This window comes from Pongo pygmaeus, chromosome 4 (assembly GCF_028885625.2).
Source record: "Pongo pygmaeus isolate AG05252 chromosome 4, NHGRI_mPonPyg2-v2.0_pri, whole genome shotgun sequence".
NCBI classification, from domain to species: domain Eukaryota; kingdom Metazoa; phylum Chordata; class Mammalia; order Primates; family Hominidae; genus Pongo; species Pongo pygmaeus.
Genome location: NC_072377.2, coordinates 154,684,234 through 154,707,168, shown reverse-complemented (window position 1 = coordinate 154,707,168; position 22,935 = coordinate 154,684,234). Strand labels below are relative to the sequence as shown.

Sequence of the window (22,935 nt, the reverse complement as noted above, 5' to 3'; positions counted from 1 at the left end):
CTACCACACTGTCAGTTGCATAAAAGTATAACACATACAGGCCAGGCGTGGTGGCTCACGCCTGTAATCCCAACACTTTGGGAGGCCGAGGCGGGCAGATCACGAGGTCAGGAGTTCGAGACCAGCCTGACCAACATGGTGAAACCCCGTCTCTACTAAAAATACAAAAATTAGCTGGGCATAGTGGTGGGTGCCTGTAATCCCAGCTACTCAGGAGGCTGAGGCAGGAGAACTGCCTGAACCCAGGAGGCGGAGGTTGCAGTGAGCCGAGATCGTGCCACTGCACTCCAGTTTGGGTGACAGAGTGAGACTCTATCTCAAAAAAAACAAAAACAAAAACAAAAACAAAAACAAACAAAACAAATATATATATATATAGCACATACAATTATGAGCTGTAGTACATAATGCTTGATAATAGAAAACTAGAAAACTATGTTACTGGTTTATGTATTTACAACACTACACCTTTTTTTCCATTATTTTAGAGTTGACTCCTTCTACTTATTAAAACAGAATAAAGTTAACTGTAAAACAGCCTCAGACAGGTCCTTCAGGAGATATTCTGGAAGAAAGCATTGTTATCACAGGAGATGGGAGCTCCATGCGTGTTTTTGCCCCTGAAGACCTTCCAGGGGGACAAAGTGTGGAGGTGGAAGATGGGGATATTGATGATCCTGACCCTGTGTAGGTCTAGGCTAATGTGTGTGATTGTGTCTTAGTTTTTAACAAAAACATTTAGAAAGTAAAAGAAAAAAAATTTAAGAGAAAAAAAACTAGTAGAATAAAGATATAAAGAAATATTTTTGTTCTGATTCAAGCACCAAAGACATAAAAAAAGAAAAAAGAATAACAGAATTTGAGATAATTTTTTTTAAAAAGAAAATATTTTTGTACAGCTATATAATGTGTTTGTGTATTAAGCTAAGTGTTATTACAAAAGAGTCAAAAAGTTTTTAAAAATAAAAAATTTTATAAAGAAAAATTAAAAAATTTATAAAGTAAAAAAGTTACAAGCCAGGCTTGGTGGCTCATACCTGCAATCCCAGCTACTCAAGAGGCTGCGGTAGAAGAATTGCTTGAGGCCAGGAGTCCGAATCTGCAGTGAGCTATGATGAGCAAGATCTCATCTCTAACATAATTAATTAATTAATTTAAAATTACAGTAAGCTAAGGTTAATTTACTATTGAAGAAAGAAATTTTAAAAATACATTTAGTGTAGCCTAAGTGTCCAGTGTTTATAAAGTCTATAGTAGTGTATAGTAATGTCCTAGGCCTTCACATTCGCTCACCACTCACTCACTGACTCACCCAGAGCAACTTCCAGTCCCACAGGCTCCATTCATGCTAAGTGCCCTGTATAGGTGTATGATTTTTAAACTTTTATACCTTATTTTTACTGTATCTTTTATGTTTAGCTATGTTTAGGTGTATAGTAGGCTATACAATCTGGGGTAATGCAAGTGCACTCTGCAATGTTCACACAATGACAAAATTGCCCAAAGACAAACACATTTCCCGGAGCATATCCCCATTGTTAAGTGATGCATGACTGTATTCTCCCACTCAGTGTTTTCATTCTGTCTCTCTCTCTCTTTTTTTTTTGGAGACGGAGTTTCGCTCTTCTTGCCCAGGCTGGAGTGCAATGGCTCACTGCAACCTCCACCTCCCGGGTTCAAGCAATTCTCCAGCCTCAGCCTCCCAAATAGCTGGTATTACAGGTGCCCACCACCACACCCAGCTAATTTTTGTATTTTTAGTAGAGACAGGGTTTCACCATGTCCGCCAGGCTGGCCTTGAACTCCTGACCTCATGATCCACCCACCTCAATCTCCCAAAGTGCTGGGATTATAGGCGTGAGCCACTGCACCCAGCCCATGCTTTCATTCTCTTAATGGTGTGTTTTGATGAATATAAGTTCTGGATGATAATGTAGTTAAATTTATCAATCTTTTCCTTTATCGTTATTGATTCTTGTGCTGTAATGAGGAAATCTTTCCTGGCTCTAAGGTTATAGAGACATTTACATATGTCAAATTCTAAAAGCTTTATTGTTTTAACTTTCACATATAGCTCTACAATCTACCTGGAACTTTTGTATGTTTAGTGTGAAGTAAGGTGAATATTTATTTTTCCGTACAAGCATCCAATTGGCCCAGCATTGTTTATTGAAAAGACCATTCTTTCCCTACTCTTCTAGTGAAAAGATATTCTTCCCTATCATACGTTTATTATCAACCAAGTTTCCATTTATGTATGGGTCTGTTTCTGGATTCTCTATTTTGTTCCATTGGTATATATATATATATTTTTTTTAACTAATTTTATTTTTCAAGACAGATATCTCGCTCTTTTGCCCAGCGTGGAGCACAGTGGTGAGATTTTGGCTAACTGCAACCTCCAACTCCCAGGTTCAAGCAATTCTCCTGCTTCAGTCTCCCGAGTAGATGGGATTACAGACACGTGCCACCACGCCCGGCTAATTTGTGTATTTTTAGTACAGACGGGGTTTCACCATATTGGCCAGGTTGGTCTCGAACTCCTGACCTCAAGTAATCTGCCCACCTTGGCCTCCCAAAGTACTAGGATTACAGGTGTGAGCCACCATGCCTAGCCTCCATTGGTATATTTACCTATTCTTCTGCAGTACTATCCTGTCTTAATTTCAGTGTGTTTATAAAATATCATGATATCTGGTAATGAAAAGACCTCTAAGTTTATCATTATTATATGTTAGACTTTTTCACCATGGTTTGTGTCTCTTATACTTCTTTATGTGTTTTTCATCTTTTCGTTTTTTGTGCTTTAGTTTGAATATTTCTTCTGATCTATCGTCTATTAATTACTAACTCTTTTTTTTTTTTTTTTGAGACAGAGTCTCATTCTGTCACCCATGCTGGAATGCAGTGGCATGATCTTGGCTCACTGCAACCTCCGCCTCCCGGGTTCAAGCGATTCTCATGCCTCAGCCTCCTGAGAAGCTGGGACTATGAGCGCAGGCCACCATGCTCAGCTAATTTTTGTGTTTTTAGCACAGATGGGGTTTTGTCATATTGGCCAGGCTGGTCTCGAAATCCTGACCTCAAGTGATCTGCCTGTCTTGGCCTCCCAAAGTGCTGGTATTACAGGTGTGAGCCACTGCCTGGCTAACTCTCTCTTCAACAGTGTCTAATTGACTGTTAAACTATTGAGTTCTTAACTTTAGGTATTTTTCAATTTTAGAATTTCCAGTTCATTCTGTTTTTGTAGTTTCCAGTTCTCTGCTAAAGTTCTCTGTTTTGTACTTGATTCTTGGACATAATCACAGTTATTTTTGAGTCTGTGTCTGAAAGCTATAATATTTATAGGCATCTTCTATGAACCTATTTCTATGATCTATTTCCCCTCTAGATTTTTCTGTGAATTGTCTGTTACATGTTTATTATTTTTGTTTGAAGACTAGAGACATGTATGGAAATATGTTATCTTCCTCCAAAGGGGATGGTTTTACTTCTGGCAAGCAGTTGGGGTAAAGGCAGAGAACCTCAATCCATTTAGGAATTGAACTGATATGAAGCTGGTCTTCAGTCTTCGTGAGGCCTGGTCTGCTTCTGGTTCACTTTTACTTCTTGGGGCGTGAGGATCCCAGCCTAGGGTGTTTTCAAGGGTCTCTCCTCCTTGGCAGGCTCTGAATTCCGATTTTGTCCTCCTCGCCCAGTGAGTCTTCCGTAAGCTTGGCTCAGCTTCTTAGCTGCTCACAGCATCTTTGGTATCAACAAGTGGGTCAAAAGGAAAGGTTGAATCAAGGGTCAGGTTTACATCTCTGGGTTTCCCTTCTCTCTGGGATTTTGGCCCACTAACTCCCTGCTGCCTTGCTGGCTATATAAGTCCTTCAAATAAATAAATGTTTATACACATACACACAGTTCAGATGGTGTAATTATTCCAGTTGGAGGATTGGTCTGAAACAAACTAGTCATCATGAACAGAAGTAGGAATCCTCTCTCTTTGTTTTGTAGTCCATATGAATTTATCTCATTCATTTGAGTAGTATAAATATACCATAATTAATTTATCCTTTCCCCTATTGTTAGACATTAAAAATTATTTCTAAATATTCTTATAACTAAATATATATATATATATTTCTAAATATTCTTATAACTAAAGACAACGCTGGCCATACAACCCCTTGTTTGACAACTTCTCTTCTCCTTGGGACAATCTTTGGATCCACTCAGTGTTTGGCCCACATGAGGTGTCAGGCCAATATATTTGTTCTTCTTCTGGGCTCCTCTAGCATTTATCCTCTCCTTCCAGCACTGTTTTGGTTCTTGCCTCATTTACCTCACTATTAGTTATCTTCTTCATGAGACAATAAGTTCTTCCAGGATACAAACTGTGCCTTATTCGCCTGTGTATAACTAGCAGTCAGCAGGTTGTGGGGCTCAGGTAAGGCCTGGTTATATTTTTGCCTAGAATTAAAATTGTTTTCTAAATGTTCACCTAGAATTAAATTTCTTCCTGTTGTTGGTAGTCTAGAAAAAGAGCTCAACTGGGGAGAAGGGCAAAAACATGGACTCTGCATTTCATGCGGCTTCCCTTCTGCTTCTCTGGATGATATTAGAATAAGCAAACCATGACAAACATGCTCAAATGAGAAGAACGAGGAGGGCTTGGCATCCTACCCGCAGTAATCCAGCGCTAACAGATCACGGTTTGTCCCTGTATAGTAACAGATGAATGAACAGAAAGGGCACTGGAGGATGGAAGCCCCTCTGTCCGGCCCAGACTTGACTCCACACAAGCTTTGCTGCTCTATGGGCAAAGGAAACCATGAAAAAGTAGTGGGGAAGAGCCTGTGTGGTTCTCAGTTGGCCTCTCCTGAGGCTGCATGACTGTGCAGCTCCTTTGCTGGCTCTTTTTCCTCTTCCCTCTGCCTGTGTCTTGGCCACTTTTGTTTAGTGTTATGTTATGTTATGTTATGTTATGTTATGTTATGTTGTTATGTTATTTATTTATTTGAGACAGGGTCTCACTCTGTCACCCAGGCTGGAGTGCAGTGGCGCAATCTCAGCTCACTGCAACCTCCCCGTCCCGGGTTCAAGTGATTCTCCTGCCTCAGCCTCCTGAGAAGCTGGGATTACAGGCACACACCACCATGCCCGGCTAATTTTTGTATTTTTGGTAGAGACGAAGTTTTACCATGTTGCTCAGGCTGGTGTCAAACTCCTGGGCTCAAGTGATCCACCCGCCTCGGCCTCCCAAAGTGCTGGGATTATAGGTGTGAGCCACCGCACTCGACCTTGTCCACTTTTAGACAAAACAAATTCAACAGAGTTTATCTGAGCAAAGAACAACTCATGAATTGGGCAACCCTCAAAACCAGAAGAGGTTCAAAGAGCTCTGCTGCACGGCAAGGCCAGTGAGCTTTCATAGCTGAACATGGAAGTAAAGTACAGAAATAACATGATTAGTTACAAGAGGGCATTTGCCTGATTTGGACATGGTCTGATCAGTTGGGCTGCCTGTGATTGGTTGAAACTCGACCATTTGTTACAATAATATACTCCTAAATTGGGTTTTGGTTTGTTTGCCTACTGAGGTTGCAGTTTGTTTCGTAGGAGCTCAAATTATTACACGAAAACTGGAAGAACAGAGATAGCCTCAGGCTAAGGCAGCTGTTTATTTTGCTTTAGCAGCCACTTATCTTACAGGTGTCAGCCTTTCTTATTGGATCCCAGATATAGGTCTATTGTCCATATTTGGCATCATTTTTTTCTTATTTGTGAAAAATATTTTTTTCCTGATTACAAAAGCAATAAAGTTTATTATGAAAAATTTCTAAATAAATTACAGTTTGATTCCAATCACTCAGAGAAAATCACTTGTTAATACTTTGTTGTGGGCCAGGCATGGTGGCTGATGCCTGTAATCCCAGCGCTTTGGGAGGCTGAGGCAGATGGATCACCTGAGGTCTGGAGTTCGAGACCAGCCTGGCCAATATGGTGAAACCCCATCTCTACTAAAAATGTAAAAATTAGCCGGATGTGGTGGCACACACCTGTAATCCCAGCTATTTGGGAGGCTGAGCCAGGAGAATTGCTTGAACCCGGGAGGTGGAGGTTGCAGTGAGCTGAGATGGAGACACTGCACTCTAGCCTGGGCAATAGAGCGAAACCCTCTCTCCAAAATAATAATAATAATAATAATAATAATAATTTGTTGTAAATGTATTCATGACATTTTCTATATATAATTGAACGTTAGGGTCACATGATATATTCTTTTTGGCCTCTCACATTTTTCACTTATCAGTGTATCGTCTTTTCAATCAGTACACACATATCTGTAACATCATTGTTAATAGATGTACCATAATTGATTTAATAAGTCCTTTCTTGTTGGGCACTTAGATTGTCTCTAATTTTTCACTACTATAAATGATACTGCTTGGGACATTGTTTTAGCTAAATCTTTGAGCACATATTAGCATGGTCTTAAGGTAAATTTCTTAGCCCTGAAGACCCTACTTTCCCTCTCATGTCCAATAACACTGAGGGTGCCCCAGTTCAGCTCCCATGTTTTTGGCTAATGACTAGACAGGCCCAGTTCATCAATATTTTGAAGGGTAAATGTGACTATTTTCTAACTGTAGTGAGTCTTACTGCCTTTCCAAGTTTGGGTTTCACTGAGTTCTTCTCACTTTCTAAATTTCAGTGTTAGCTGACTCATGTAGGTGGGACTTCTTAATCTCCTTTCCTTGATCTCTTTTCAAAACATGTAATTATTGTTTTTTTCATTCCTAGGAATTTTTTGATGTGTGGCCGGTTCTGATGGGTGAAGTTCCACCTTACTCTGGTCCCAGGACTCCGGATGGAAGAGTACGTTCTCTCTGACCTTTTCAGGATGATTTAATATATTCAAACGCAAGGCACAGTAAACCCTGTTAAAGGATTTTTTTTAGCATATAGGTATTTGTCTTTGCGTTGGGTTGTCTCCTTTGAAGTTAGAATCATCCCTCATGTTCAATAGTGGACAGGTGCTAAAAGTAAAATAAAACAACAGGGAGAAAAAAAGTCAAAAAAACAACAATAATTCCTCATAATTGTCATGCCCTAACATCCCTAACATTTGCAAAGTGGTCTTCCTTCCTTCCTTCCTTCCTTTTTCTTTCTTTCTTTCTAAGCATTATACTAACAAGAAGCTAAGTGTTTAATATCTTTTTTTCCCCATATTTTCTTTCTTTTTTTTTTATTATACTTTAAGTTTTAGGGTACATGTGCACAATGTGCAGGTTAGTTACATATGTATGCATGTGCCATGCTGGTGTGCTGCACCCATTAACTCGTCATTTAGCATTAGGTATATCTCCTAATGCTATCCCTCCCCCCTCCCCCCACCCCATAACAGTCCCCAGAGTGTGATGTTCCCCTTTCTGTGTCCATGTGTTCTCATTGTTCAATTCCCATCTATGAGTGAGAACATGCGGTGTTTGGTTTTTTGTCCTTGCGATAGTTTACTGAGAATGATGGTTTCCAATTTCTTCCATGTCCCTACAAAGGACATCTTATTGGGGTTTCACAGTAACCTTGCGGGGTAGACCAAACAGGGACCAACATACTCATTTCACAGCTGTGGAAAGAGACCCAGGAAGGTCAAGCAACCTACTCAAGGCTTCACCTTGCAGGAATTTAGAGTTATAGACAATATGAGCTTAGAAAACCTTCATATCTAGTCTATAATGTACAAATTGGTAGCCAGAAAGCCAATTCCAGCTGATAGATACACTTGCTTGGCTACGTAGGTTTTCTATTTTTTTCTTTTTCTTTCTTTCTTTCTTTCTTTCTTTCTTTCTTTCTTTCTTTCTTTCTCTCTTTCTTCTTTCTTTCTTTTCTTCTCTCTCTCTCTCTGTCTCTCTCTTTCTCTCTCAGATAGGGTCTTGGTATGTTGCCTAGGCTGGTCTTGACCTCCTAGTGCTCAAGTGATCCTCCTGCCTTGGCCTCCCAAAGTGCTGGGAAATTGGCAGCTAACCCTTAAAAATCAAATTCTTTCCCGTAAATATCTGAATTTTCAGTTTATTTTGAAAAAGTGAATGATTAATCAATACTGGGCCCACAATCCAGCAGGGCAAATTTGATTGGAGCTGAGTAGCAGCTACCTCCTTGGGATGTGGCCTGAGTTCTCTAGTTTGCCACAGTCCTCACCACTTTCTCTTTTTGAGACAGAGTTTTGCTCTTGTCACCCAGGCTGGAGTGCAATGGTGTGATCTTGGCTCACTGCAACCTCTCCCTCCCGATTCAAGTGATTCTCCTGCCTCAGCCTCCCAAGTAGCTAGGATTACAGGCACCTGCCACCATACCTGGCTAATTTTTGTATTTTTAGTAGAGACAGGGTTTTGCCATGTTGGCCAGGCTGGTCTCAAACTCCTGACCTCAGGTGATCCGCCCACCTCAGCCTCCCACAGTGCTGAGATTACAGGTGTGAGCCACCGCGCCCGGCCCCCACCACTCTCTTTTATGTACATCTGTGTCCTGCTTTCATTTTTGTTTTTATCAGGCCTCTCTAGGCATTTAAATTTCTGATCTCTGGTCTCATCCAATTACAGCATTTTATTTTATTTGTTTTTGTTTTTTATATAGAGATGAGGTCTTGCTATATTGCTCAGGCTGGTCTTGAACTCCTGGCCTCAAGTGATCCTCCTGCCTTGGGTTCCCAAAGTGCTGAGACTACAAGTATGAGCCACCGCACCTGGCCTAAATTAGGCCCTTTAACATTCCCTCTGCCTTCTAACATCCCTCTCATGCTTTATCTGCCACATTCACTTGGAAATACAGCTTTTGTCTGAATTCCAACCAATTAATGTTCCCGAATCTTAGGTCGAAAGCCTCACAATGTCAGCTACATCTTGCTTCATCTACTTTTAAAAGTAAAATAGTGTGTGTATGTTTTAAGTATTTAAAAGTTATACAGGCTAAAAAGACTTCATGGAAAAAAACAAAACAAAACATAGCAGTCTTTTAAAAAGTGGTATATTTCCATGGGTATCTGTGGCTCTTTCAAAGCCCCTTGTGTCAGCTGCTCAGGCAGAAGGTAACAAAGGTACTCTTGATGACTCAGTATTGACTTTCCAGAGGCTGGTGAATTTGTACATGAATATGGCTTTAAAGACTTTGACTGAGCTACAGTGTGTGGAAAAAGCCTAGTTACCGAAAGCACACTGATCTTTTTGTTAATTTGGGGAAAGAAAATTGATTCTCCTGTGGGATTCCAAAAAAATGTCCATTTCTTTTTTTGAGATGGACTCTCACTCTGTTGCCCAGGCTGGAGTGCAGTGGCATGATCTCAGCTCACTGCAACCTCCGCCTCCTGGGCTCAAGCAATTCTCCTGCCTCAGATTCCCGAGTAGCTGGGATTACAGGTGCCCTACCATTATGTCTGGTTAATTTTTATATTTTTAGTAGAGATGAGGTTTCACTATGTTGGCCAGGCTGGTCTCAGACTCCTGACCTCAAGTGCTCTGACCACCTCTGCCTCCCAAAGTGCTAGGATTACAGGCGTGAGCCACCGCATCTGGCCTAGAAATGTCCATTTCTAACCTTTCTAAAGACTCTCGTGGGAATCCTTGGGTAGGACAGCAGCCAGGCCCAGGAAGCCCTGAGCCTGCCGGGAGTACAGTGAGCAGCACAGGCCCAAGGACAGGTGGCCCTAAGGCAAGACAAAGATGTCAAGAAGGTCCTGGAACTCTGCCTCCTCCCCCTCGCAGACAGAAACTTATCTCCTAGGAAATAAGTGTTCTAGAAAGCAGCCACCTTTCCTTTCTAGAACTGCTTATAAGTTACAACTTGACTATTTAAAAATATTTTTAAGAAAGTTTGTTTTGCCAGGTGCAGTGGTTCATGCCTATAATCCAAGAATTTTGGGAGGCTGAGGCAGAAGGATCACTTAAGGCCAGGAGTTCAAGACCAGCCTAAGCCACAAAGTGAGACCTTGTCTCTAACTAAAAAAAAAAAAAAGAAAAAAAGAAAGTAGCCGAGCATGGTGACACGTGCCTGTATTACCAGTTACTTGGGAGGCTAAGATAGGAGGATTGCTTGAGCCTGGGAAACTGAGGCTCCAGTGAGCCAAGATTGTGCCACTGCACTCCAGCCTGGGTGACAGAATGAGATCCTGTCTCAAAAAAAGTAAATTAATAAAATAAAGCAAAATAAAAAATATAAAAAAAGAAAATTGGTTTGTATGTTGGAAAAGTAATATATGAGCACAGTGAAAAGTTCACTCCATACGAAATTAAGTGCCTCCTTCCTCCTAGTCAGCCCTTGTGAAGCAGCTGCTGTTAGCAAACTCTCTTTGCAGGAACGTTTATGTATATCCAGATATTCATGGAGAAGTATACATATTCCACCACCACCACTCTACACTAATGCTATGATTCTATTTTGTGCCTTGCTTTTTCCACTTAACTGAATATTTTGTCATCTTTCCCTTTCAGCACAGGCACAGCAATCTCACTGTGGAAACGTGTGGTGTCCACTGTACAACTACTTTCCTAATAAGAGACCCTACATCATCTCCAGACGTTTTAAAGCAGTCTAGCTAAGACCCCAGGATGGGGCAAAGAATGCTTTTACCCACATTTGGGAGTATATCTCTAGGATCCATTACCACATGTGGGTCAAATAATATGTCTGTTTTGATCTTTGAGAGATATTGCTACCTATCTTATCATAACCTTAGAATCATAGTTTGGAGGGACTTTATGGATTTTCTAAAACAATTTTCTTTCTCCCCCATTGTCCTTAGAACCTTAGAGTTCTACAGAAGCTGCCTTGACCAGGGGTTAATAGAAAAGGAAGAGGACAGGAAAGGGAGTAAGAGAGAACAAAGGTGCAGGGACTCTATATACCCGGCCCTGATTCCATTAGCACAGTTTCATATAATTAGCTTCCATGCTTTGCTTGGGGAAAGAGAGCTGCTACTTAACAGCAGCAGCAAACACATACCACCGATCTAATTTTACAGCCAGAGAAACTGAGGCCCAAAGAACACACATAGTAGGACTGAAACTAGAACAGGAATCCTCACTCTAGGTCTAGTCTCAGCTCCATTTTATTTATTGTATTTCAGGGTTCATCTAGTCTCCTCTTGGATGCTTCCTATTTTAGGGAGCTCACTATCCCTGGGGGTAGCCTATGCCATTGGAGTGGTTTCAGCTTCTGCCTTTTGTTTAACCAGAGCTTGCCTCCTAGAAGTATTCAGTCAGTGCAGCTGCCACCAATGCTAGGTTTTGAGCAGCAGAGCCTCTCCCTTATGAGTTGGAAGGTGACCATTGCTGATTGCCCGCCAACCAAACAGAACTTCAGACATCTTTAACTGGTTCAGGAATTCCTCTTTGTGGAGGTTCTGAGTCGGGAGGCTTGGGGTGGAGCCCAGGTATCTGCACTGAAATCTCTAGGAAGGTACTTCTCAAAATACCTGTAGTAAAGGAACAGTTTGGTTTTTCTTTTTAAAAAAATTTCCAATTTTTTTTTTTTATGTGAAGAACACACTCAAGAAAGGGGAGTGCAGGCATACTCAAGAGAGTGAGTCATGCCTCCAGTATGTTTTGATTGCTACTTTTAAAAATATGATAAAATATATTCCTAGAAAAACAAAATTGTATAAAGACAGACAAAGTATAAACTTGGATCATGCCACTGCACTTGTACTCCAGCCTGGGCGACAGAGCAAGACTCCGTCACACACACACACACACACACACACACACATATATATATATATATATATATGCCCCTTCCCCTTTTATTCAATTAAACAGACCTCATCTAACTCAGTCAAATTGTTACAAAACTTCCTAAGTGACTCTCAGTTTCTGTTTTTATCTTCTCCTGGAATAGTAAAGAGTTCACAGACAGGCACCAGCCCAGGGATTACACTCTGAGCAACCCTGTTCAAGGTGACAGTGATGCGGACAGTAAAACACTAAGCTGTTAACGTTAGGAGACATAGAGGAAAAGCACTGAGCTGGGAATTAAGGACCCAGGTTCTGATTTTGGTTCATTGTCTTGCTACAAGTGAGTCCTTTCCTCTCTCCGTGTCTCAGCTTTCTCATTTGTGAAATAGTTGCTTATCACACTTGGGCATACAGAGGACCTAAGAAAAAGGTAATAGAATTTCCCCTGGAGAGCTAGGGGAATGGAGTCACATGCCAACATCCAATTGCATGCTAGAGAGTCATGTAATTGAAGAGGTCTACTTTAAAAGAATGGGAATTTTAACAATGCAAGGAGGCGGGAGGGACGGAAGAGGCAGAGAGTTAGCTCGGAGGCATGAAACATGATTGAGAAGGTAGGTCTCAAGTGACGACACAGCAAAGAGAACAGCTGAGTGGTAGGCATGAAGGCGAAATGGGGCCATGACCGCAGAGATGCACCCTGCAGGGAGGATGGCTGGTTGGCTGTGATTTTAAATGGGATGGGAACCTCCTGACCACTTCCCCATCTCCCTAGAATCTGGCAGCCTTCTTTATCTCTTTCTTCTTGCACTTATCAAAGTCAAAATTAAAACACAGAGACGAATTTCTATATTTAATGTTTTGGGGCAAAGGAAGACTTGCAATTCCGGGCATACACGCAGACTAAGTAGTCTTCAGTATGTCCAAAGAACAAAGAGAAGGTAGACGGTTTTATAAAAAAGAGAAATGAGGCCGGGCATGGTGGCTCATGCCTGTCATCCCAGTGCTTTGGGAAGCCAAGGCAGGAGGATCACGTGAGCCCAGGAATTCGAGGCTACAGTGAGCCATGACTGTGCCACTGTACTCCAGCCTGGGTGACAGAGCAAGACCCTGTGTCTAAAAGAAAAAAGAGAAATATTACATGTTGCTCTCTGAGAAAGTTCATTGACACCAGTCACAGTCTGGGGAGCTGGCAAGTTTTGACTGATGAGTAATGGCAGTGGGTAAAATTAGTCCTAGAGTTGCAGTGGGTTGTTTCAGCAACTATCAGATAAAACTGGCTTCGAGTCACAGCAGGTAGTGTAAGCAGCCAGGCATGCAGAGAATTACATTCTGGGAGCAATGCTGTGTGTCCTGAGTGCTTTTTTGCCCCCTGGCTTCTCAACTCTCTTTTATTTGGGTATGACAAAAATGTCCCAACTTGTGTGATCAACTTGCACACAATCAACCTCCAGATCCTCTTAGAGAATTTTCTACCCCTCTTCCCAGCCTCAGATCCCAGCCCTCTTCCTGGTCACTGTGAGCTAGCTCCAAGGTGAAGCACGCTGAATCCTGAGAGTAAGCAGAGGACAGGGAGCACCAGAAGGCAGCCCAGGCACATCCTTGGAGGGAGTTTATGGCCAGGCTTGGCGCTTCCTGAAAACCATAGGGCAAAATATGTACAACTACTATATATCAATAAAAACATTAATTTATTAAAACAACAACAAAAACTACGGGGCATACGATGGTAAAAGGACAAAGTCGGTTTCAGGGACATACTCCTGTTGAACTTCTGTTTGACTCTTAAAGGTATAATTTTTTGGCTGGGCGCAGTGGCTCACGCCTGTAATCCCAGCACTTCGGGAGGCTGAGGTGGGCAGATCATGGGGTCAGGAGTTGGAACCCTGTCTCTGCTAAAAATACAAAAATTAACCGGGCATGGTGGTGCGTGCCTGTAGTCCCATTTACTCGGGAGGCTGAGGCAGAAGAATAGCTTGAACGCAGGAGGTGGAGGTTGCAGTGAGCCGAGATCACACCATTGCACTCCAGCCTGGGCGACAAAGTGAAACTCTGTCTCAAAAAAAAAAAAAGTATAATTTTTCTCTCTTTTGCCAGGAAATTAACTTTTACAAGGTCATTGACTACATCCTGCATGGCAAAGAAGACATCAAAGTCATCCCGTAAGTTTCACCTGTCAAAAGACAAAATGACAACAAATTAGATTAAATATCTCAATTGGCTTTATCGGTGATTCTGGAATTGGGCAACACTTCATTCCATAAAATACGTACGTGTTCTGACAAGGTTGACTTTATAGACAGAGAAGGGCTGAAGAAAGCCAAGCAAAGATCAAAGAACATGTTAGTCATTTTTAAGATACTTTTCTTATAAGGTGGGAGAGGGAGATAGAACAATAGGAAAATAACTGATTAATGTCAGGTAACTGTTACCTTTTTTTTTTTTTTTTTTTTGGTGTAAGGATTAAAGCAGAGGAACTTCATTATCATGCCCATTAAAGATTGCAACAGGACTTTTTGGGAAATTGTCTTTTACCTGTCTCCTAATCTCTAAGAGGATCAGAAAACAGTTTAGATTTGGTGAAGTGGAACTTTATCATGGGTGACTCCATGCTGATTTTTAGTTTGGTTTGTTGGAGCTTAGTGCAGAACTTCATCCAAAACAAGGGCCTCCTATAGTTTTTATTTTAACACATCTCAAAACATGGGAAACTGCAGGTACATTATCAACTTCCAAAAGATACTCGTTCCAAGATCAACACTGACCAAATCCAATGAGACCCCACAGTTGGTTAGAGGCAGGGAGAGTGGGAAGGAGGCAGTGTGAGATGGTAGAGAGACTCAGAGGGTGAGCAGTGAGGCCCAAGAAGGGGGAAGACTTGACTAGAGCCTTGATGAGGGCTACAGTGGACCAGACTGTGAGTCAGGTGCTCCGAGTCCCAATCTCACAGCCAGTGCCAGTAAGTGGTTTGTCTGATCTTAGAGTCCCATGTATAGAATGAGACTGGGATGAAATCAGGGATTTTCAACTGTTTTCTGCAGTGCTACTCTTCTGGTACTTGAAGGAGGCAAAGCAAAAGTAGGAAGCTGCAAAGGAACTGACTCAGCCCCCACAGAAAGCCTATTCTCAATGTCCCCTCATGTGTGACCGAGGAGGACAGTGAAAAGAAAAGGAAAGAACGCTCTCAGTCTTGCATCTAGGTAGCTGGGACTCAATGACCATTAGAAGATTTGAACAGTTGCAAACTTTTTAAATATTGGCTTATACTTTTTTGGTCAGTAGACCTTTCTCAAAAACCTAGTTACCTTCTTCTCTGTTTGAATCCTCTCCATGTGCTAAAAGCCACATCCATGGTTCTGTCCTGAGACATAGCACTTTTTCCATGTGCTAAAAGCCACATCCATGGTTCTGTCCTAAGACATAGCCCTTTTTCTCAACCTAATTGCAGAGGCCTTGAGGCTGTAATTAGGTTCATGGGAGAGCCACACCTTTAGTCTTAGCCCCCACAGCCATATTGTCCAACTGAAGGGATTTACTGCATGCCAACTTAATCTTCAAGGAGTGGGTGTGATAGGTCATGCTGATTCAGTTTGGTCACCAGACCAAACTGTAATAATCCTGTCACCCAGATAAACAAGTTCTCAGGGTTGTCTGTTACTGGTGAGGATGAGAAGCTGCCTCAAGTTCCTCAGTTTCTAGGTTATCTCTATTCCTTTATTGCTGCTTTCATAAGGACTGATTACCTTATTCTATTCTCTTTTTTTTTTTTTAAGATGGAGTCCTGCTCTGTCTCCCAGAACTGGAGTGCAGTGGCCGAATCTCAGCTCACTACAACTTCCACCTCCTGGGTTAAAGCGATTCTCCTGCCTCAGCCTCCCGAGTAGCTGGGATTACAGGCGCACGCCACCACACCCAGCTAATTTGTGTATTTTTAGTAGAGATGGGGTTTCGCCATATTGGTCAGGCTGGTCTCAAACTCCTGACCTCAAGTGATTCACCCACCTTGGCCTCTCAAAGTACTGGGATTACTGGCGTAAGCCCTGGCACCCAGCCTGATTCACTTATTATCTTCTAAAGCTCATCTCTCTTTTTTTTTTGATACGTTATCAAAAGCATATTCTTCAACAATTCTGTTTTCTAGCCCCTTTTCTAGCTTCTAGAGCCACAATCCTATTAACTCATTATCTGTCTCTTAAATGGTCATAGGTCGCAATTTTCTGTTTGTCTCTGCTTGACCAGCATCACATCCTACTAGCCTCTGATAACACTCATCTTGTTGCCTACCACCCAGTCCCTAACCTATGTTTCTCGCTTTAGGTTTTTTATTATGGCAGCACCCTGTTTCTGACACAAATCTTTGTTTCAGCCAAGATAGGCCAGGCTCTGCTTTCGTAACAAGACCTGGAGACCTGAGTGGTATAAACAACTAGAATTTATTTCACCATCCCACTATGTGTGTATTGCCAGCTAGCGGGTGTGGTTGGAGATATGGTGGGTGGGTTGTAGTCAGGCAGGAGCCAAGGCTGATAAAGCAGCTGCCATTTTGAACTTTGCAAGATAGAATAACCTTGCCACAGAGAAGAGAGGAAAAATACACACTGACTCTTAAAATCTCCATCTGGAGGTGACACACACACAGCACTTATACTCACATTTCATTGGCCAAAGCTAGTTACATGGCCACACGTTACTTGAGTGGTTAGGAAACGCAGTCTGAGCTTGTGCCCAGGATAGACAGCCAGAATGTCTGTAAACATGCAGAATGGCTGTCACAGTATATGCCATCCACACTAACAGAGGGGAAAATTGAATAGTAAATAAATGACTAATCAAACCAAAGGAAGGCAAAATAAAAGTTCAGGAAGAACATAGATGCTGGATGTGGATGCACTGTCTGTAGCCCCAGCTAATCAGGAGGCTGAGGCAGGAGGATTGTTTGAGCCTAGGAATTTGAGGCTGCAGTGAGCTATGATTGCACCTGTGAATAGCCACTGTACTCTAGCCTGGGCAACATAGCGAGACCCTTTCAATAAAAAAAAGAGAGAGAGAAAGAAGGAGAGAAGAACATAGAGCAGGTAGGAAAATAAAATGTACATATCAAGGTGAAATTCAAATTCAAATATATCAATTATTTGAATTTATTTATTTATTTAATCAGTGTGTTAGCATTTTATAGAGACAGTCTCACTATGTTGCCAGGCTGGTCTCAAATTTCTGCGTTCAAGCGATCCTCTCACCTCTACCTCCCAAAGTGCTGGGATTACAGGCGTGAGCCACCATGCCTGGCCAATAATTTTTTTTTTTTTTTTTTTTTGGTAATAGAGATGGGGTCTCACCATGTTGCCCAGGCTGGCTTCTTCGAACTCCTGAGCTCAAGCAATCCTCCCACCTTAGCCTCCCAAAGTACTCGGATTATAGGCGTAAGCTGATGCAATGGCTAATAATTTAAAAAAGCATAAATCAACTAGATGTTCCAGTTAAATGACAAAGATTGCCAGCCTGGATAAGAAAGAAATACATTACCTTTCATTGATTCTAAGATGCTGTTTTCTACTTTTTGACATTTCTGAAATAGAATTGTGTGATTGTTGTTAGCCATGGCAGACATGATAAAGTTGTTATTGCCTAGGTGTGAACTTGGTCATAACCATATTCAAAAGACAAAGTTACAATAAATTTCATCTAAAGATCTCAACCGGCTTTATTTGAGATTCTAGAATTGGACAAAGATTTGTTGCATAAAATAGAGTAAGTGTTACAATGAGTTGAGCAGAAGGGGTTGGTTTTATGGGAACAAAGAACAAAAAGCAGATTGGTCATTTTAAAGCTACTTTTCTTGTAAGGCAGGACAGGGAAACAGGACAATAGAAAAATGACTGAGAAGTAAACATCAAGCTATTTCAGGCTACCTTTGTGTGTGTATAAGGACTAAAGCAGAGGAAACTTCATTATCATGACAATTGAAACTGGCTTGTTGCCGGGCACAGTGGCTCACACCTGTAATCCCAGCACTTTGGGAGGCTGAGGTAGGCAGATCCCTTGAGCTCAGGACTTTGAGACCAGCCTGGGCAATATGGCAAGACCCCATCTCCACAAAAAAATACAAAAATTAGCCGGGCATGGTGGTGTACACCTGTGGTCCCAGCTGCTCAGGAGTCTGAGGCAGGAGGATCACTTGAGCCGGGGAGGTGGAGGCTACAGTGAGCCATGATCGTACCACTGCACTCCAGCCTAGGGGACAGAGTGAGACCCTGTCTCAAATAAAAAAAAAAAAGAAAAAGAAAGAAAGAAACTGGCTTGTTTGGAAAATTAGCTTTTGTTTCTCCTGATTTCTCAGAAGGTCAGATAACAATTTAGTGTTTGGTGACTTGGAACTTTGATGTAGGTGACTTCATTTTAATTTTTAGTTCAATCTGTTAGGGCCCCTACTACAGGAGTTTAGTTGAAAACAATGGTCTCCTGTAATTTTCACTTCCCACCATTCATATTGTTGTAAGTATAGTTATTGTTGAGCAACCATTGCTGGTTGCTATTCACATTGAATTCAATTGCCATGTAAAATAATTTTTAAAGAGAGATTATGCTATGATTCAGCATTGAAGTGAAAAATTGTCTTAACTGGCATAAAATGACAGAAAAAAGTGTGAGATATGATAAAAAATCTGTGTCTAAATGCTAAAAGAGCAATGTTGATCTGAATAAAGTAAAAATTACAAGTGATAAGCATTATAGATTACATTATAGATTAATTGGCAGCATTTAATCTTTCTCTGCACATACAAAAGTTAGTCAACAATGATTATTCCCAAGATATGATGAAAAATCCTATATCCTGTTTACAGGAGACTAATCTGAAAGAGAATACAGAGACGCTGAGCATAAAAGACTGAAAAAACACAGACGAATCTATGTTTGCTAATTGACTTAAGGAGCAAACTAAAATGAACAAACAGAATATAGAATATTTGAATAATCCAATTAATAAATTTAACCTAATAAATATAGATAGAACACTGCTCTAAGCCAGTAAGAAAAAGCTAATTAGGAAATTCTCATATGCTTGGGAACTAAGAAATACCCTTCTGAAACCAAACAACCTATGGATAAAAGAATCAATTAATTGAAATTAGAAAATATTCTGAGCTGAAAGATATGAAAATATTACATATTAAAGCATCTGTAAAAAATAAAAAACCTGTGTGATGCAGTGAAATTGTGCTTAATGTAAAATCTACAGCCTTAAATGCACATATTTAAATTTAAAAAGGCTGAAAAAGTAATGAGCTATGTATCCATCCATATCAGTCAGGGTCTCAACTGAAAATAGGTGTCACATTCAAATCAGGATAATTCAGTGAGGGTTTATTTAGAGAGGGACAAATTGCAAAGGTGTGGGTGGAATGAAGGGAACCATAAGAGAATGTGCTATTAGTGGAGGAGCTACTACCACTGCTGGCCCCAAAGGGAAATTTCCATAATCTGGAATAAAGAAGAGTCTTGTAGAGCAAACCACCTTGACAGAAGCGTTGACCTTCAGTCAAGGGACATAGCCAGCTCAAAGCAGCCTTGCCAGTGGTTGCCCTGTCTCTACAAAAAAATGCTAAAAATTAGCTGGGTGTGATGGCACATGCCTGCAGTCCTACATGTGAGGCTGAGGTGGGAGAATTGCTTGAGCCCAGGAGGTGGAGGCTGCAGTGAGCCAGGTTTGCCCCGCTGCACTCCAGCCTGGGTGACAGAGTGAGACCCTGTCTCAAACAAAACAAAAAACCTAGCCAGGTGTGGTGGCACATGCCTATAATCCCAGCTACTTGGGAGACTGAAGTGGGAGGATTGCTTAAGGCCAGGAATTCAAGAACAGCCTGGACAACACAGTAAGACCCTATCTTGAAAAAAAGAATAAGAGGAAAAATATTAATAGTAAAACTGACAAAATCAAGAAGAAATATAACACCAAAACAGTTTTATTACAATAAAATATTTATTACAATAAAATAAATAAATAAAAACCTTCTCACAAAGACACCCCAGACCCAGATTTTTTTTCACAGGTGAATTCTGCTTAGTGGTTTATATTTATTTATTTATATTTTTTAGAGATGGAGTCTCCCTATGTTGCCCAGGCTGGCCTTGGACTCTTGGTTTCCAGTGATCCTCCCACTTCAGACTCCTCAGTAGCTGGGGCTATAGGCACACACCCCTGCCTGAGTTCTAATTAATATTTAAGGAACAAAAAAAACTCATACAATTATTGTATGATAACAGGCAAAGAAGTGGCTAGTATAAGCTGTACGCCAAAACCAACAGAAAAGAAAGTTCTGAGTATTCTCTCTTATGGACGGAGATGAAAATATCCTAAATATAATTCTAGCAAATAATGGACATAGATGTAAATATTCTAAATGAAATTCTAGCAAATAATGACTAACAATATGTAAAAGATTGCGCATCATTACCCAGTTGGATTTATTCCAGGAATGTAGACTTGGTTTAATGTTAGAAAAATCAACCTATACAATTTGCCATTAAGAGAAAAATGACATATTCATCATTATAGAGGGAAATTTTCTTTATCTTCTAAAGAGAATTTTAGGCCAGGTGCGATAGCTCACATCAGCCTCACACTTTGGAGGGCTGAGGCAGGTGGATCACCTGAGCTCAGGAGTTTGAGACCAGCCTGGGAATATATCCATGGAACAGAACAAAAAGCCAGAAACAGACTCACACATATACAGCCACTTCATTTATGAAAAAGGTGCCATTTTAAAGCAATGGAAGAATGAATGATCTTTCAAATAAATTATGCTTGTATAAATGGGTACCAACATGGAAAAAAAAGAAATGTGGTTTCTCCATCAAAAGTAAATTACATGGCCGGGCACAGTGGCTCATGCCTGTAATCCCAACACTAGGCCAAGGCAGGTGGATCACCTGAGGTCAAGAGTTCGAGGCCAGCCTGGCCAACATGGTGAAACCTCATCTCTACTAAAAATAGAAAAATTAGCCAGGCATTGTGGCAGGCACCTGTAATCCCAGCTACTCGGGAGGCTGAGAGGCAGGAGAATCGCTTAAACCCAGGAGGCAGAGGTTGCGTGCAGTGAGCTGAGATCATGCCACTGCACTCCAGCCTGGGTAACAGTGCAAGACTGTCCCAAAAACAAAAAAAAAAAGTAAATTACACAAATATAAATTCTAGGTGAATTAGGGGTCCAAATATAAAAGGCTAAACTATAACACTTTTAGAAGATAACATAAAATAGCTTTATGATCTTTGGATAAAAAATTATAAATAAGACTTCAATAACAAATAAAAATATTGATACATTTGACCACATTAAGAACAAAAACTTCTATTTATATCAAAATATACTATTTGGGAGTGTATTAGTTTATCTATTTATACATAACACATTGTCCCAAAAGTTAGTGGCTTAAAACATCAATAATAATTTATTATCTCTCTATTATTATTATTATTATTATTTTGAGATGGAGTTTTGCTCTTGTCATCCAGGCTGGAGTGCAATGACACGATCTTGGCTCACTGCAACCTCTGCCTCCTGGTTTCAAGTGATTCTTCTGCCTCAGCCTCTCTAGTAGCTGGGAATATAGAAACACACCATCATGTCTGGCTAATTTTTGTATTTTTTTTAGAAGAGATGGGTTTTCTCCATGTTGGCCAGGCTGGCCTCAAACTCCTGACCTTAGGTTATCTGCCTGCCTCGGCCTCCCAAAGTGCTGGGATTACAGGTGTGAGCCGCTGCACCCGGCTTCTCTTTATTATTTATTATTCTGTGGGTCAGGAATTCAAGGGTGGCTTGAATAGGCAGTTTTGTTTTGTTTTGTTTTGTTTTGTTTTTTTGAGATGGAGTTTCGCTCTAGTTGCCCAGGCTGGAGTGCAGTGGCACGATCTCAGCTCACCGCAACTTCTGCCACCAGAGTTCAAGAGATTCTCCTGCCCCAGCCTCCCGCGTAGCTGGCATTACAGGCAAACACCACCATGCCCAGCCAATTTTGTATTTTTAGTACGGATGGGGTTTCTCCATGTTGGTCAGGCTGGTCTCGAACTCCCGACCTCAGGTGATCTGCCTGCCTTGGCCTCCCAAAGTGCTGGGATTACAGGCCTGAGCCACCGCGCCCGGCCAACTGGGCAGTTTTAGCTTGGGGTAGCTCATGAGGTTGAGGCCAAATATGAGTGTGGGCTGCAGTCATCTGAAGGCTTTCCTGGAATTGGAGTATCTGCTTACTAAATTGACTCACATGGCTGGCAAGTTGATGCTGCCTGTTGGCAGGAGGCCTCAGTTCCTTTTCACATAGGCCTCTACAAAAGACTGCTTGAGTTACTTCATGGCATGGTGGCTGACTTCCCCAGAGCAAGCAGGTGAAAGCTACAATGCCTTTCATAATCTAGTTTCAAAATAACATATTCATCTCCACCATATTCTTTTGGTCACTGAGACCAGCTTTGATTCATTGTTGGAGGGGACTACACAAGGAAGTAAGAATCACTGAGGGTCATCTAGGAGGCTGGTTACTATAAAGAGTAAAAGGGCAAGTCATGATGCAAAAAAATATATTTATAACACAAGTAACAGACAAAGGCTCATATCAAAAATACATATAGGGCCAGGCACAGTGGCTCATGCCCGTAATTCCAGTGCCTTGGGAGACCTAGGTAGGGGGATCACTTTAGGCCAGGAGTTTGAGACCAGCTTGGGCAACACAGTAAGACTCCCCATCTCTATGATACAGCCTGACAGGTTCTTCTTGCCTGCTGCCCAGAAAAGACAACACACTGAGAATAGCAAGAGTTGCAACAGAGAAAGAGTTTAATTATTTTAAGGCAGCTGAGCAAACGAACCAGAGATATTTCTCAAATCTACCTCCTTGAGAATTTGGAGGCCAGGGTTTTTCAAGGGTAGTTTGGTGGGCAGGGGGCTAGGGAATGGGAAATACTGATTGGTTGGGCTGAGGATAAAATCATAGGGGATTAAAACTGTCTTCTTGCAGTGAGTCAATTCCTAGGTGAGGTCACAAGACCAGTTGAATCTGGCTACTGCATTCCAGCCTGAGTGACAGAGTTGAGCCCTGTCTCTAAAAAAAAAAAAAAAAAAAAAGAACATATAAAGAAGTCCTACAAATCAATAAAAAGGAAAATGAGTATTGAAAAATGAGTAAAAATAAATTTTAAAGTAATTTTAAAAAATGAGTAAAAGACATGAAC

At 41.2% G+C, this 22,935-nt stretch overlaps 1 protein-coding gene across 1 annotated transcript in view; it reads left to right on the top strand.

The window, feature by feature from the left end:
* Positions 1–22,935, top strand: part of PDE6A (phosphodiesterase 6A) — an 87,739-nt gene that overhangs the window by 16,130 nt on the left and 48,674 nt on the right. The window contains exons 5-6 of the mRNA XM_054488354.1: positions 6,790–6,864; positions 13,812–13,876. Of these exons, the coding sequence (XP_054344329.1) occupies positions 6,790–6,864; positions 13,812–13,876 (140 nt within the window). The remainder of the gene's footprint in view (positions 1–6,789; positions 6,865–13,811; positions 13,877–22,935) is intronic.